We start from the raw sequence: 17,542 nt of genomic DNA on the forward strand, positions 1-17,542 counted from the left end.
GGGTTTCCTTCCCCAGAGAGCCAGAACCTTGTCCGCACATCCCATATCAGAAGGTGAAAGGGTGTTTATGAAGGCTGGTGTGTGAATGTGAGGTGATAAATGAGGAGGTTTGTTTAGTAGGGTGTACGTTTTGCTTTGGGGCATGATGGAAAGTGGTAGTACGTGATTTATAGTGACTATAGTGAAGATACAGCAACTTATCCAGATAAAAGTAAGAAAATAAAAGTATGCTGATAGGATGGTGATTCTACAAAACGAGTGCTATATTGGTCTGTCATAAACGTGCATAAAAAGACATCAGCAATGAATTGCTGATTACTTGTTTCTGTGTTAATATAGGCATTCTTTAAAAAAAAAGAATGCCTAACATTGCGGTTTAAATCTTGCAAATGTTGCAGAAAACAAAATATATGATAATAGAATTGCACTATTTTCTCTTGAAATTCTGTCCACAGATTATGCATCAGCCCTGTTACCATCCTATTTTTCCTCTTTTAGGCCTGGTTTCACAGACAGGGCTTCGATTAAGCCAGGATTAGGCCTTAGTTCAATTAGGGCATTTAAGTAACTTTTATAAACATGCATTAGAAAAAAAACCATTGCTGGTGTGCATCTTGAGACAAAACATATTTTAAGATTAAAGTAACATATTAAGCAGAGAGTTTAAGTTGTCCTTGTGTTTTATGTCAACCCATCATGATTTTGTATAGTAAACAATTAAAAAGTAGATATTGGTAAAAAGGTCAGCATTAAATTCTCTTTCTAATAGACACCTTAGGTAACACTTTAATTTAAGGTGACGTAGTTACACCTTACTGCATGTACTTACTATAAAAATAACAGTAAATTATGCATAATGACAAGTAACTAACCCTAAACCAAACAATAACCATAACTCTAGAGCAACTGCACGTAGTTAATTAATATTACTCAGTACTTATCTGAGTAAGTACAATGTAACTACGTCACCTTAAAATAAAGTGTAACCACACCTTATCGTTTTACGACCTTGATTTCAAATTAAATAGTAAAACCATAATCTTGGCACCATCAAACCTGTTTTCTGAAGATATAAATACATGTATTACACACATATTAAAATGTGTGTAAATGTGTGTAAAAAAAAAAGCTTAATTTATCTTAAGAACAATGCAGTTTATTAACACATTAGAACGTTTTAAAATGTTAATTTAAAAATGTACTTAAACCAGAAAGGCACCCATTTTGTACCACGATCTAGTGGCTTATTTAAAATTATATGATTGAGCAATACCTGATAATGGGTCCTTGGCGATGGCCAGAACATTGGGAAGGTTCATAACGATGAGCTGCTGAAGACTCTCCTGAGAGAAAAAAGAAAACATGCCTATTGTAAACGGGTAGACATGGAAACGTTCAGTGCACTGTAATGGCACCTTAAACATTTAATCTATGTGAAAGGACAACAGTGAAGGGTCAAAATAGGCATTAATCAAGATGGCAGCCAGATTGACAGACGGACGGGTGTCAATATTTGGGCCGAGTACCTTAAACAGGGTCAGTGGTTACGTGGGAACAGGAAACTCATACTTGCAAACAGACAGGCAGGAAATCAAAATGGAAATGGGAAGCATTAGCAGCCCCAGACAAGGCATGTCTTGGGTGGAGAACATCAAATTCCAGCATACAGCCAAAATATGAGCTAAGCAATATTTATAAATAATTAAAAAAGACAATAAAATTCCCCAATTAAAAAGGGAACAAGATTTAAAGGCATAAATTTGCAGGAGTGCACGTGTGCCCATGTAATAATAAGACTCCCCTTCAGGCACAATGGCCTCCAGGGCAACAAAGCTCAACAAAGTACACAAAGAACAAGACCATACAGGTCCAATTGACCAAACCCTTCATTCCAAAACACACTTAGATAAGAGCACTGACATCAGTGACAGAATTACATACCAGATTTATTGTTTCTGTGCAACTGTCAAGAAATTATATTCGAGAATCATTTCTGAAAGCTGAACCATTCTTTATCACAGATCTTGTGGGGATTATTAATTATATATATATATATATATATACACACTACCAATCAAAAGTTTGGGGTCGGTACGATTTTAAATACTTTTAAAAGAATTCTCTTCTGCTAACCATGGCTGCGCTTATTTGATTAAAAATACAACAAAAATCAGTTATAGTATTAAATATTATTCCAGTGTAAATCAGCTGTTTTCTGTGTGAATATATAGTAAAGTGTAATTTATTCCTGTGATCAAAGCTGAATTTTCAGCATCACCAGTGTCAGTGTCTTCAGTATCAAATGATCCTTCACAAATCAGTATAATATGAGGATTTGATGCTCAAGAAACATTTATTATTATTATCAATGTTGAAACAGTTGTTGGTCTGTCAGTTGTACAGTTTTTTTTTTTTTTTTTTTTGGATTCTTTGATGAATAGGAAGTTCAAAAGACTTTTGTAACATTATAAATGTCTTTACTGTCACTTTCGATCAAATTAATTATTCCTTGATAAATAAAAGTATTGATTTCTTTCCTCCAAAAAATAAAAATAAAATTCTCACTGACCCCAAACTTTTGAACGGTAGTGTATATATATATATATATATATATATATATATATATACACATAAAATATATTTTGTATATAATATATAAATGTATTATATATCGTTTAAAGTTTTTCAGTTCCATTCTGTTGTGCTTTGTCTTACTATTTTTGAATGGAAGACCACATCTTACGTGAACCAGCCTGATTATACAGGACATCCTTACGACCAATTAGACGTACAGGCAACCCACTGACTAGTCAGTTTTCCTACTTTCAACAAACTGAAGTCATGCTGTAGGCAGATGGACATGCACTCTCACCCGAGTGCATGGCTTCACAGCTAATGAGAAAGAGTGCTATCCCATTTGACATCATCAAGCCCAGACCCCCTACTGACAACTCCATCTTCAGCTCAGAGTAGTGACTCCCAGGGGAGGTCCTTGTGTATAGAGACCAACAGAGACATGGCCCTCATCCAGTACAATAGAGCTGCCCCAGCTGAGGCCGAGGCCAGACCACACTGCCTTTTTCAAAACATAGGCCTGCGAGCATTCCTTTCTTTACTACTGTCCTTACAATTACAAACACTGAGAATACTTAAGTAACGAACCATAGACTCTCGTTATCATCTACTTTTCCCATAAGTGTGCAGCCGAAAGAGTTTCAATACATCAACACATGTCAATAGAGTAGCGATGTATGAAGCACAGCTCACACAGATATCACTTTTAAACCAAGCAGCTTTCTGTTGGTCAGTGCAGCGAATCCATATAACCAACTTGAACACATTGTGAAATCTGCATGAGGAAATCTTTTGCCCTTATGTGAAATTCCCTATCGCCTGGATTCCAACTGAAACGATTATTATAATTTGGTATTTGTTTTGTTTTTTGAAGAGTTTGAGAGCCATGGTCACTAGAGGTCTGCTACCTGACCCGATTTTTCATGAATCGCTTTGGGTTCGGGTCAGGTACATTTCATTGCAACTTGTTTCGCGCATGTGCTCTCGCTCGCTCTGTCACAATACGGCAGACGGAACAACGCACTATGAGGGAGAACTTATTACGATAGCAAATGATGCACTGAAAGCTGTACTGTGGAAGAATTATGAACTTGTCAGTAAAACCAACAAAGAGCTCAGCAATTACGTGCTGGACTTGCAAAGAAGTTTTGGCTTACGAAAGCAAGACGACAGGTAGGCTACTCTACAGCAGAGGCCACTGTGCCTTGATGAAACTGTGTTTATTTACATGTTACTATAGTGACTGCTGCACGCAATCCTGAAATACAGCATATTACAAAAAGTTACTTTTTGTAAGAAAGCAATTTCGGGTTCGAGTTTCAAAACATAACAGTACTGGTCGGATCAAATGATCTCACAGAAGAAACAGTCCTACAGGTTTGGAACGACATGAGGGTGAGAATTTTCATACTTTTTGATGAACTAGGCCTAGTCCTTTCATTTCAGAAATTCAGTTTAGTCCAAGTCTAATTTCCATCATTACATTGTATTTATACACATCAGACACTTTCTAAATATCATCAAAACTAATGCTTCTTTACACTACACAAGACAAACCTTACAATCCACTTGAGTAATCTTGTCATTCCTGTATTTTCTGGACCACTGATGTAAGACCACTTCTGAGATAACTATGCACAATGGAACAAGCAAGGCACTCGGGGAAGAAACTTAAGTGGTTTTGACTGACAGCCAGTCTGGTGTGTATAATTACATAAAGGTACACGTTTCAACCTGAGAGGGGGGAAAAAAGCTCTTTATGGTGTTTTAATCGACAGCTGCACCATGATGGGGTGTGTACAGTTTTGTCACGTTAAGCATTCTCTCCACAAACACCTCATTCTTTAATTGCCCGTAAACCTGATAATTTCTAGAGCTGCTTAGATCAAGCAGGCTAATTACTAGATTTGATTCATATGCAAGACGAGGAGGCTTTCATGCCAGCATCAGTATCTCGTTTCAACTAACAGCTGAGGATGGAAAAAAATGATATAAAGGATCAGTTAACGTCAGAGACAGGCTTAGGTAACTTAAGGTGCCTACACCACTTCAGATACATTACAATTGTAGAAACTACTGCAAATACACACACCACAAAGAAAAACTCTAAATGTAATGTCACCACAAAGATAACCTTCAATCATAACAGATAATAACAAGACGATACTGGACCTGCAATTGCATCATTACTGAAAATTACCTGCCTGAAGTAAATTATTCATGGACATGTATCCATATCACAACGCCGGCAAGGTGTTGGTTGAAAGACTAACCGCCCATTTTCTAGCCAAAGCCCATTGCAAACAAAACAACCATTAAAGGAGACAAATATTCTATAAAATGGAGGAAAAACAAAGCGAAAAAGAAAGGCGAAAAGCCAATGTTTTGATTTCACACAGGAAATATGGGAGTGTTGGTTTCGCTGGCCTCCTAAAACTTCACTCAACATTCAAACGGCATTTTCCACTGTAAAATCAGGACAACAAAGATAACCTCAACACCTTCATACTTTGTTACCCCACTGGAACATCCACAAAAAATGGCGGTTTGGCATATGACTTCATGAGGTCATGGTACAACTGGTCGGGATAGTTGGAAAGTTTCATAGAAACTTTCCTGAGCTAATTTCCTCTGTTGCCGTGTGGAACAATGCCTGAATGGTAAAGCAGGACAGGAGCACTTGTGCCTTTCAGACCTTTGGCTCTGGGGCTGTCCACCCCCTGCCGGCTTCAGCATTACGAGCCAGTGCGACACATGATCAGTATCTATATATTGAGAGTGTACGTTGGCATTCAGATTGGTTTTGACAAATCATCTGATCTTAAAAACAACATGAAATCAAAATTAACCTAATTTACTTACATAAATGTTCCTACTTATCGAGCATGTTTCATCAGTGCGTGTTATTTATTTTATGGAAAAAAAATTTCTTAGTTAACTAAAGTAACTTTCCTCTCATCTGATGTTATGTTTCTGCTGGCATGACCAATGCTGTGTTGGCTGGGTGGGGACAATAATATCCAAGTATATAATAACCTAACATTATTCCAACTAATCACATCCTCATTGGTAAAACCAAGTCCCAACCTTACGTCCTGCTGTTCCATTTAAAATTAGTCACACTACAGGAGTCAAAGACACCACAAATGTAGTTTCATGTACTTAAATTATATGTTACGTGTACACTAGGGCTGCACTAATATTGGAAAAAACAGTTTTTCTGCGATATATATTGCGAAATTAAAATAATTTCACCAGATGAACAGTTCTATTATAAAATAATTTATCATTCTAGAATGATTGGGGTGATTTAATTTGTACAGGAGTGAATCTGCATAGAAAATAAATTACAAGCAAAAATAAATACGATAGAACAAAGATGCTTCAGCCTATTTTTTTCAGGTAAGTCTAACCGTATTTCGGTACAGAAATAGAGTAAAATATAGAATAATCAAATGTAAAATAACACTGCATTTTCTTCATGGTATAAATTAAATACAATTTAACCTTGTAAAAGCTACAAAAGTGATAATGCACGGATCCAATTTGATGATACGCATCAGTTTTCTTTCTCAATTGTTTACGTTCACATAAGCCATTAGCGACTGCGTTTACGAGGATACCCGCCGAGAAGGCCATTTTGATATAAACTGTTTTCTACATTGATAATAACAAGAAATGTTTCCTGAGCAGCAAATCAGCATATATACGAGTGATTTCTAAAGGGTAATGTGTCACTGAAGACTGGAGTAATGATGCTGAAAATTCAGCTTTGACATCACAGGAATAAATTACATTGGTCACACTTTAGATTAGGGTCCAATTCTCACTATTAACTATGACTTTTGCCTCAAACTCCTAATTACTACTGCTTATTAATAGTAAGGTGGTTGTTAAGTTTAGGTATTGTGTAGGAATAAGGGATGTAGAATATGGTTATGCAGAATAAAGCATTAATGTGTGCTTTATAAGTACTAATAAACAGCCAAAAATATCCTAGTAATATGCATGCTAGTGACAACTAGTTAATACTGAGAATTGGACCCTGCACTAAAGTGTTTCCATTACATTTTAAAATATATTAAAATAGAAAACATTTACTTTAAATTGTAATATTTCTCAATATTACTGTTTTTACTGTATTTTTGATCAAATAAAATGGAGCCTTAGTCAGAATAATACATTATATAAACTCTCCAACCCTAAACTTTTAAATGGTAGTGTATATTTTATGGTAATTTAAAAATATTTGAAGTTTAGTGTACTCATTAAATTGGCTCAGAATGAATCCAGGAGGAAGAATAGGAGAAATCTGGGATTGTATTGACAAAAAAAAAGAGAGAAAAATATAAAGGTAAATAGCGCTCTTCATCTGAGATGAAAGGATGAATGGAGAAACGGGCTGTGGGGGCAATGGGAGCCGTCTCCAGTAGTAATAAATCAATAACACAGCAGTGATGGAGCTCTGGGATCAACACACTAATCACATTTCTCCCACTGACTTCTGTGGGAACATCAAAGAACATCAGCAGCTTCTCTTCTGCCCAGTGAGACAAGACCAGAAAACTAAAATAATCACTGTATTAAACTGGTCAGGGTCACTGGGTATGTACTTGCTCCCTGTGAGGATGTTATTTTGGATTCCAAATTCAAGTAAATATTTGGATTTATGGGTAGAAAGTCAAGGCAAAATTACCATTCGTGCTTATCACAATACAAACACGGCTAGAATTGGCCAGGCTCAGATGAATAGTGAGTAACAGGAGTATTCAGTGCCATTGTGTTCCATTCTGAGAGAGCAGCCATCACAGATACAGGAATGAGGAAGAAAACGGAGAATCTTAGAGACGGTTCAGCTACTGGATAATAAAACAAATTCAAACATAAGCCTATTGCACAAAACTATGGTTGCCAATCTGTTTATTTTATAAATTAATTTAATAAATCTGAACAGAGCCCCAGATGGGTTCTTTGGAAGGGGTGTAGTATGTTTTTAAATGATTTAGATTCAGATTTTTTTGTTTTGTTTGTTTTTTATATTTGAATTATGTGCAAACTAGGGGTATCGCAATGCAGTATTGACAATAACAATGATATTTAAAACTTAAATAATGATCATGTTTATACTAAACATACAATAATATTGTAAATAATCTGTTGGATTTTCAGATACATTTTTTTAATTACATAGATAGAAATAATATCATTACTGTAAATCCTTTTGGCCACGACAACGTAGTGAAAATCTGACAGTGAGAGCCCTACTGCAAACACACATGCAAGTTTCCCAAAAGCTGCAAATTTCTCAAACAGCAGACACATAGGCCTATACACACACACAAAAATATTGCACCTGAAATGTACAAAATGCAAAGTTACTCTGAAAAACTTAAAAATTAAACTCATTAAAACTCACAAATTCATTTTAGTAAATGAATCATCATTGTTTTAAATAAATAAAGTGTATTATGAGTTTTTAATGTCAGCTATCTGAATGGGCTTAAAATTACTTAATAGTCTTTAAATTCTGCATAGATGTGTGATGGTTTTGTAATAGTTGTGAGAAATGCTTTTTCAGTAAATGCTTTGCAACTAGGAGAATGTGCAAGTTTCATTTTCTAATTTTACACTGGAGAGGGGTGAAGCAACTGTGCCCATTGTCATGATTGACATGTATGCTGGTGGCAAAAAGGGGGTGATCAATGGTCATGGTGGTCCTCTCCTCTGTTACAGTGACCCATATTGCAGGTTTGCCTGAGGGTTCTTCACTGAATATACAATGGAGAAACCCACAAATGATCAATATCTAATTCACCAGACCAGATCATGCCACATGTTCACCCTGAGCTGTGGTTATGATTTAGACTTTGCCTTGATTTAGATTGCTCATATAAAGTGTCTATGTACGCCTGTTTGTGTTATTGAAAGTGAAGGTCAATTTTACCAAATTTGTGGCCCCATTGCTGTCTGTACTCAGTGACCCGGTGTTCTATATTCACTCTCCTGTGGAGTAAACCACAAGCTGACTACAGCTCTGCACATGAACACACACCCACATCATGGTAGATAGATTTAAAATAAGCCCAATCCACAGAGCTCCTGTCCAAACACTGCAGGCAACATTAGAACCTAAAGAGTTCTTTATATTGTAAGAATGGAGTGTTTTCAAAAACTCCAAATATACTGCATATAGTCATACTTTTGCTGTTTAAGTGTATTGATGCAAGAGATAGGTATACACGATACGGTACAGGTTATCAGCTGATGTTAGAGTGCAATGGATTATCGCAAAAGAAAAGGACTTGGTTTTATTCATCGGTTGTTTATTGGATTTTGAGATGTGGGCGTTGCACTCAAATGTGAATGCAGTCAATTGTGGAGAAGTGGGGTTTAAGTGGACTAAATGTTTAGAGAAATCTGGCATACGTCACCAGAGAGAAGGCTCTCATTTTCACTGGAAGAACGAGCTATGACATTATCATTATATTTTACAAGGTCAAAAAATACAAATAAATAAAACATGGATGATTCATTCACAATAAGATACAGTATATAACATGCATCTACAAAATAGATAGGGTGTGTTTTGATTTGATGCCAAATTTATTATTTATTGCAGTTTAATTTTTACTTCATTTAACATTGGCCAATAACCAATATGTTGTGTATCTCTGTGAAGAATTCTGTGGTCCTTCATGTTCAGAACTTAACCTTTTTCTACACACAATATAGCAGTTGTCAGTCACATTTATTCTGTTTTAGGATGTGTAATTTAAGACCCTATTCAAGGATATATTGGCAGAATGTGGGGAGACAAAAAAGATGGAAACCAGCAAACCACATAAAGACCAAGACGTCACAGTGTCCAAACAGAGGAGCATAAATGTCAGCCGCTAAAAAGTGAAAAAACTGTAGTGTATACACAAAGGGCCCAGGTGAGCAGAGCGCTGCTGCTATGTGACACAGTCACATGTGATGTCACCACTTCCTGTCACCAGAAATCTTATTGTGCTTTGTGGAGATATCACAAAGGCAATAAGACCACAGGAACATCAAAGCATAATGCATATGAAGTATTTAAGTTTCAGTAGTTGTTGAGGTAACTTTTTAAAATCAAGAAAACTCGGAATTAAAGCGTCCAACCCCAAATCCCTGAACAAAACAAAAACAAATGGCTTAGAAAGGGAAACCTAATTCCTACAGGCTCTGTATGTGCGTGGACACACCAGCTTTCACTTCTTGTTGACTCTGAGGGCAACAGCAGGGACAGAAGGGACAGAAAGAGAGGCATTCCAGACTCCCTGGCAACTTCAATTGACCTGGAGAGCCATACCACCTCCCTCTTTACCCCAATTCTTTATTAAATAAAATCAGCCTAGTGGAACCTCCCCCCACTTCTGTCCCATTCCAGAGGTAGAGTGACCCCCACAGCAGCTGGACCAAATCTGTGTAGATGTTCAGGTCCCGGCACCTCGGGATCAAAAATACACTGCAGTGGAGGAGAATAAGACTTCTCGTCTTCAATCATTACCTTTTAAAGACAGCTTGATCTTTGACCAGTGGCCCACAGAGGACATGTTTGCTTCATGTGTCACATTCAGAAGCAACAGATGTCCATCAAAGACAGGAGGAAGGCTAGAGTTACTCCATATGGCAGCTACCCCGTAATAAAAAGAGAAACCTTCAGTCTGGAGTTATCTGGAGCAAAAACAAGGGGCGACATTAACTGACAATAGACTGTAAAGAAAAACAAATGTCCCTTAAAACAAATACAGGCTCAGCCATGACCTGATTTATGCAAAAGCATAATATAAAACGAGCACTATGTTATTAAACAACAATAGGATGAAGATACATACTGTAATGTGTAATGGCAACAGTTAAAAAAAAAAACATAGGGTACAAAACTTTGGGTTGTCTTGTTAGAATAATTAACTTTGTACTGTTGAATGAATAGCCAGAATTGCAAGAAAATACTACTCATTTAGCCTATTCACGAGGCAGCAAGTTTGTCACATAACTACATTTCCCATCATGTCCTAATCTCTTCCATCTTAGTCAGGAGTTTGTCCTGCTGTCGAATGCCACACAACACTCGAGTTGCACAAGGAAAACCATAAAAAGCATGCCGTGTAACGAAGCATCATGGAGGTAATGAAATCCAAGGTACACGTTTTATGCTGTGCAAAGCGGTGTGAGTATAAACGAGTGTACAAACAGTACACTCAGAGTCTTAACACAGGCAGTGAATTGTGATTGTCACACCCTATTTCTGCATTCAGTGTAGACATACAAATTGTTTGTTGCATCGCACCTGGTCAGGGCACAGTGTCCTGCATCCTTTGGTCTTAATTTTGTTGCACTAGCAAGTGACAAAGTGAGAAATCATTTCTCTTATTGCATCATAATTACAACAAGTCATAAGTAGAAACCTCTCAGGAAGACTTGAAGGCAGCATAATCATTACTATTTGCCTATGATAACAGGGTTACCTCGTTAGGTCTCCATTCTTTTGCACAGTGAGTGAACTTATGATCTCACCAAACACGTGAATACATGCTGTGTCAAAGTCTGCAGTAGCAAACGTTATGGTCTCTCCGCTTTGAAATCCAAGGACAAGTAACTGTCACTTTTGTGTAATATTTTGAGAAAATATTTGTATCTATCGTCAACTGCTGGCAGAGATGAGAAAGAGAGAGGCAGAAAAAATGCAAGAGATGGGGAGGGTAAAAGAATAGGGGGAAAAGGGCTAACTTTAAAGCAGTCCATAGCCGCGTTTCCACTTTGGGGCCAAAAGCGGGCGTGTTAGTGCGTGCCAGGGCCAGTCGCGTTTCCACTGTCACTTCCGGGGCTTGATCGGGCCTCGTCAGGGCTTCCTCGGGGCCAATGGCCAGGGTTTTCTGGCCCGCTGAATACCTCGCTCCAAAGTGGGCCAGCTCGGGCTAGAGGAGTGGTTACGATCAGAGGCGGAGTTTACCCTGAGTCTGGAGACGGCAGCGCTGGATGATTCTAGCTAAAATCAGCATTAAAGACTTTTAAAAGAAGCAGCAGATCATGCAGAAATGAAATGGCAGACCAAGATGAGTGTTCAAGTAGAGCCCCTAGACTAGAGCTCCTCGAAGGCTGTTCAGGTACATGGCAAAAGGGAAACTGTACACCTCTGGGAACAGCCATGTCATCGCCTCTGTACGCGAGCAAACAGTAGAACAAAGAGCTAGCAAGCTAGCCCAAAGAGACACCTCCCTTCATTTAGAGCTACAGTGAAGCAGAACCTGTAAAAACCCGCCAAGGAACGGCAATTCAACACATGACTGTCCTCGTTTACAGGGCTTGCGTGGGGGTTATTCACAAATTCTACGAATGAGTCTTAACCACATCCTTTAAGACAGCTATTGAACTCAAACCGAATTCTGTGGCGACAGTGAAGAGGGGTTTTTACTTTTACAATAGTGGATGTGGAACTAAGGAACGCAGCCAATCACAGACTAAAAGGGAATGCTCAGACAGTCGGGCTAGCTGGGCGGGTGGTAGAAGGGCAACCCTCGAACCCAACCTATAAACAAAAACAGTTGGCACGTCATTGTCGGAGACAAACTTTCAGCCAGAGCTGTGCGACACATTTTCGAATGAACCCTTTTGAGTGCAATCTAAAACAAAACAACTTCGACTGGATGTCCTAACATAATGATAAGTGTGTTGCGGTCCACTGTAGTTCATTATGCACGGGCCCTGAGCAGATCAGGGGCCCGGCAAGGCCACATATCTCATGTTCAAGCTCTGAAAGGAGTCAGCTTACAGGACCTCATGTTCACAACGACTTGCTCTTCAGACAATAGGCAGGGAGGAACCAACATACAACCCCTCCCCTCCCCCAGAGGTCCATTGTTCCCACAGTCTGTAGCACTGATCCCTGCGGTGGGATGCTTTCTAGTGAGCCAGCACAGAGTCATTTTAGAGCTAATGAGGGGAGAGCAGAAAGCGTGGGCAGACATCGAGAGATGACACTGGGACAGTGAAATGGGCTGTGGTGAGACCCCAACCCACAGTCCGAATGGATTACTATACATTTCCAATTCCTTGATGAAACTGGGGCAAATCTGGTCGGTGTAGATTTAATCACCCAATGTGAGGGTTTAGGCTTAAACCTAAATCTAGGCTAAGCTGGGAGAATGCATCATTTTGGCATTAGATATTGAAGGCGTGTAATCTTTCATAACCTGCCGTGAGACAGACATTTGCTTTATGAGCAAATATAGAGTTCAGGTCACAAGTCCTTAGAAACCATGCAGTGCCTATCAATGATCTGTGGGATCTAAACTTAAGAGGATGTTGTTTTTGATCTACCCAGGCTGCAGTAGTACATACGGCAGAAATAGTGATCACAAATCCATATGTTTGTCCAAAGAGAACCAATTAACACCATCTTTAATCATTCCCACATACATGACAAACCTGGTTCAAAATACAGTTTCTCAAGTATATGTGAGTGACACCAACTTCTGCAAAACTTGGCATTACAATGCCCAGATGTTGTGGGTAGTAGTTGCCAGAATGGTATTGGTACCAGAGCCAGTTCCTGGTTCGTGGAAGTGAACCTGTGTTCAAGAACCAAACGGTAATGTAACAGATTAACTACTTTGTACTTCATGTGGCTACATAAATAGTCTAGAATATTTTTTTAATCTGAACAAAACATTTTAATAAAACATTTTTAGATAAAACAATTTTCCAATCTCCACCTTCTAATACATTTGGTTCACAGTGCCGACATGGCTCAGTTCTCAATCAATTGAAGTTCAAGGGATTTGGTTGCCCTTTTTATTTTTTTGCCAGGCCAAAAAAAAATTTACGTTTTACGGCTAAAAAGTAAGCATGCCTCTCCTTATTAAGCCTCAGTATTCTAGCCATCACTTATTTCTGTAGCGCAAACAAGGTGTAAGAAAAAAATGCACCAATGTTTAATACTTAGGCTTTGTGGTTTTGAAATAGAATGAGCAAAAGATATAGCGAGACTTGCCTTAGCAAACACCACTAATTAATCACTAAAATCATCTTCCTTTATCACACTCACTTCCTGTGTTGCTGCTGCATGAACATGCTCAAACAATGTGTGCTATTTTACCCTTCATGTCAACAACCATGTTCCAGTTTATAGATCTTTTTAGAACTGAATGACATTGTTCGACTTACTCGCATGAGCATAAAAGACCAGTCTACAGCCATCTGCTTATCTCACTGGCCTTCTGGGTCATTTCTGTACACAGTGGCTGAGACTCCTGTTGACACTCAGATACAATGTAGTTTATGGCTGAGAGAGAAAGCACTTTGCAAATAGAAATAACGACAGTTCTTCTCAGATTTCCGTCTTGTGGGATTCTCAAATAGAACGCTCCAGTTATTTCTGCAAATCAATCCAAATTAATAGAATGAGGAAGACAACAAATAGATTAGTTCCATTTGTGAATGGTATATTGTCACTAATATTGATTGTTATCATGTAACAGTATAGATATTTGGCATTGACTATTGATATTCAATAGAGTGGTTGGCTATGGTATCTATCTCTCTGATGACTCTTCAAAATTATTTTAACAATGCAGTCACAGGTCACATTTAAAACAATTTATGAAAAAGGCACAGAGTAAGCACAAAACCTGTGGCTAAACCAATTACATATGTTTGGAGCGAGATATCGCGTTTGGGTAAACAATGGAAAACATTCCATTATTTTTCCAACTCCATTTGGTGCCAGAAAAAGTATACACTTTGTATGCAAGTGTTACTAAATGTCGTTTTCGATCGTCAGCCAAAAATGGCACTTCAATCCACTGATGTATCAAAGGCAACACATTTGCATAACAGATGCGTAAGCAATGCACTGATGCATTTGAATGCAAATTTGTTGATAAAAAGATGCATTGCATATTACTTATGGACAGTCCTGCTAGCAAAAAAAACTCAACTGTTGCTAAATTCATTGCACTGCACAGTTAAATTATACATTTATTGTCATTTGAACATATATAAAATTCTATAGTAACCATATAATATATCCAGGTGATAAATTAATAAATTACAGATTAATAGATTGTAAACTGCAGCTAGCCATAAAATTGAGTCACCCGATCCAGTGTCCACCTCACTTCTTATCAAGATGCAGCAACAGCTCAGAAGTGTGAAGTGTGTTATGTACTAATTAGGTCCCTGGGTGTTTGTGAGGGACCACCATAGTGTATCACAGCTTAGTTAGACATAAGAGAAAAGATACGGGGGGGAAAAAAAAGAGTGAATGACCCAACTCCTGAATCACTAGAAGAAAATAAAATAAGAAGCCTAATTTGCAATGAGAGAGCTAATATTCTACAAAGCATATCCTTTGGCCATTAGCCACTTGTCTTAAGGACAGAATTTCAGAGGGTCTTGAGGCTTTCAGTTCTCACATTACAGTGACCCTTCCCCCTCATCAAATCCCCATAGTTGGGTCTCCAGGGGAGCGATTAACACAGGATAAAACAACACATCTGGTTCTGTTCAGCAGAGCGTTGATCCAAATTAGATGCTCAAATGTTGCTTTCTGAAGTCCATTTCCGGGATCATATAGGACAGTTTGTCTTGGGTTGAGAATGAGCAGTGTTTCAGACAAGCCACATGAGGAAATTGAGACAGTTGACCAGTTTCGAACAACACACACAACCCAGAGTGTGTATTTACCCCTCAGTGTAAAGAATTTTACCATGGTTTTACCATGGTTGACCCAAAATATCTGACAGGTAGCACCTCTTTTACAGTGCATGTTTAAAACGGTACGTACGCCAAGGTGAGAGCACTTCTGTATGAACACAAACCTCTCAGTTACTTATTACTCAGCCCATTGGGTGACTTATAAAAAAACCACTAAGATGAGCTCCACCCAAGCCAAATATGTGGTTAAGGGGGCCTTCCATCACTGGAGGAGTGTGATTACTACATTCTGAAGCTCTGCCAGAAATCTTGCATAATACATAATAAGAGGTTATTTTAATATCACAGCTGCTTACTGCAGAGTGTTCTTTTAAACAGAACAAAGAAGGGAACTGTTGGAGGGCGAAAGTATACGATGGGGCAAACGTGCAGGACCATCATAGATGCCCCCCACCAATATTTCGAAAAGTGGAGTATAAATATAGGTTTTTCATTGACCACGTATAACAATGTCCTCCTAACCAAATTCAACACTATAAAGTGATAAGAGAGAAAAGAAAAGCCACAGACCATTTTGTCAATTACTTGGTTTTCGATTTAGGCAACCCAACCCAATGTGAAATCTCTCTATATCTATATTGTTATTATTATTTATCTATATCTTTTTTATTCTAAACAAGTGCGGGGTTTGGGGGGGGGCAAACCAACAATCAGACAAACAATCAGTCTTCTTTTACTAAGTTGGGATGGAAAGCAGTGAGATCTGAGCAGGAATGCGTCTGAGATGCTGTGCCAAGGGAAAAGGGGGTCAGATGTGGCAAACGCTTACTCAGATGGTGGGACGCTGCCCAGAACAGACCAAACCAAATCAAAAGATTTCAACTCCCAAAATCAACAACATAAAATACCCCTTCCAGCAGTAATTGTGAGTGAGAACTGTTTTCTGTGAGACCAGAAACTGAGTCAATGATACATTTTGTCTAATATAGTGTTGAGAAAGGCTGTCCTTTCATGTATCCCTGTTTTCTTCACAATAATTACTATCATTATTTATGACTACAGTCTCTCATAAAAACTTTTAGTTTCTTATAGACCACCTTCAACTCCATGAGGTCTTGAAAAGAACTCTCACTCTGATATTACCCCAATGAACAACATCCATATAAAAAACGTTCTAAAAGCGTATTCACAAAACATAGAAGCATGGTATATAATAGGATTTTAAAATATGATATTAAAGTCTGGCCAATACCAATAATTATTTTCATGTAATGGTCCAAACAAAAACAAATGGCCAATATTAAAATTCTTTAGTCTTTGTCTAAATAAATTCAACATAAAACACTCTAAAATAAAATGCTTTAATTCTACAACTGAATTTAGACAATATTATAATGTACAGTATGAAACGTGGATATGCATTAAGAGATTTGCTAAATATAACATAACATTTTTATTATATTACTTTTGCCATAACTCAAAGCTAAAATTGTATCTTTAAAAACTAAATACTTTACAAAAAGGAATTTAATAATTCAACTCCCAAAGAGAGGAATTTTTAAAGGTTTTTTATTTCAAATATCAATAAGAAACATGTCTGATTGGTGGCTGGCAGACATGACTCTTAACCATCAAATTATGCATGCCGTTCATAAGTGACTAGTCATTCAGACAACCCACCAACTAGCTGATTTTTTCAAATATATATTTCTGCACATCTTTACTGGTTGCCTTCACATAATAACTAAGATCTGAGGTTTCAGGGTTGATGTAACAGAAACTCTTCTATGGGATCAAAAATAAGGCGCCCAGCTACCCACAAATCACAGTCACATCTGCAGACAGGTTTAATCCTCATGACACCAGAATCACCACCCTGTGTCTGCAGAGACCAGCCGCTGTCTGCCATCTAATACTAATACAACCACACACATACACAACGCCATCTTTAAAAAAGCTTAAGCTCTTGCTTTCTGGTGAACACCAGGAAGTACTTTCCAGTTGCAACACGAGATGGAGGGATAGATCAAGAATCAAGAACTTTATTTGCCATTTGTGTCTACACACATAGGAACTCTTGTGCGGTTGTTACTCAGAGAGTCAAGTCAAGTTTAAAAGGACACACAGAACATATACATTATAAATATATTATAAAAGATCTTACCTGGTAGTAGTTTTTGATATGTCGGATGACAGTGTTGAGGTTCTGTATTCTCAGGTTGACATCATTGTTGACTTGTTTGTTCACTCGCTGATTCATGGGGCTTGGGTCTCTGTGGACCAAAAG

The 17,542-nt window shown here is 38.0% G+C and overlaps 1 protein-coding gene across 6 annotated transcripts in view; it reads right to left on the reverse strand.

Moving 5' to 3' along the window:
- ccdc88c (coiled-coil domain containing 88C) overlaps nt 1-17,542 on the reverse strand; it is a 57,962-nt gene that overhangs the window by 33,775 nt on the left and 6,645 nt on the right. For all 6 annotated transcript variants that reach the window (XM_056245549.1, XM_056245548.1, XM_056245551.1 and 3 more), the window contains exons 3-4: nt 17,420-17,528; nt 1,274-1,343 (exon numbers count right to left, since the gene is read on the reverse strand). In XM_056245549.1, coding sequence (XP_056101524.1) covers nt 1,274-1,343; nt 17,420-17,528 — 179 coding nt within the window. The remainder of the gene's footprint in view (nt 1-1,273; nt 1,344-17,419; nt 17,529-17,542) is intronic.

Source organism: Rhinichthys klamathensis, unplaced genomic scaffold, assembly GCF_029890125.1.
Source record: "Rhinichthys klamathensis goyatoka isolate OS25496 unplaced genomic scaffold, OSU_Roscu_1.1 h1tg000032l_1, whole genome shotgun sequence".
NCBI classification, from domain to species: Eukaryota; Metazoa; Chordata; class Actinopteri; order Cypriniformes; family Leuciscidae; genus Rhinichthys; species Rhinichthys klamathensis.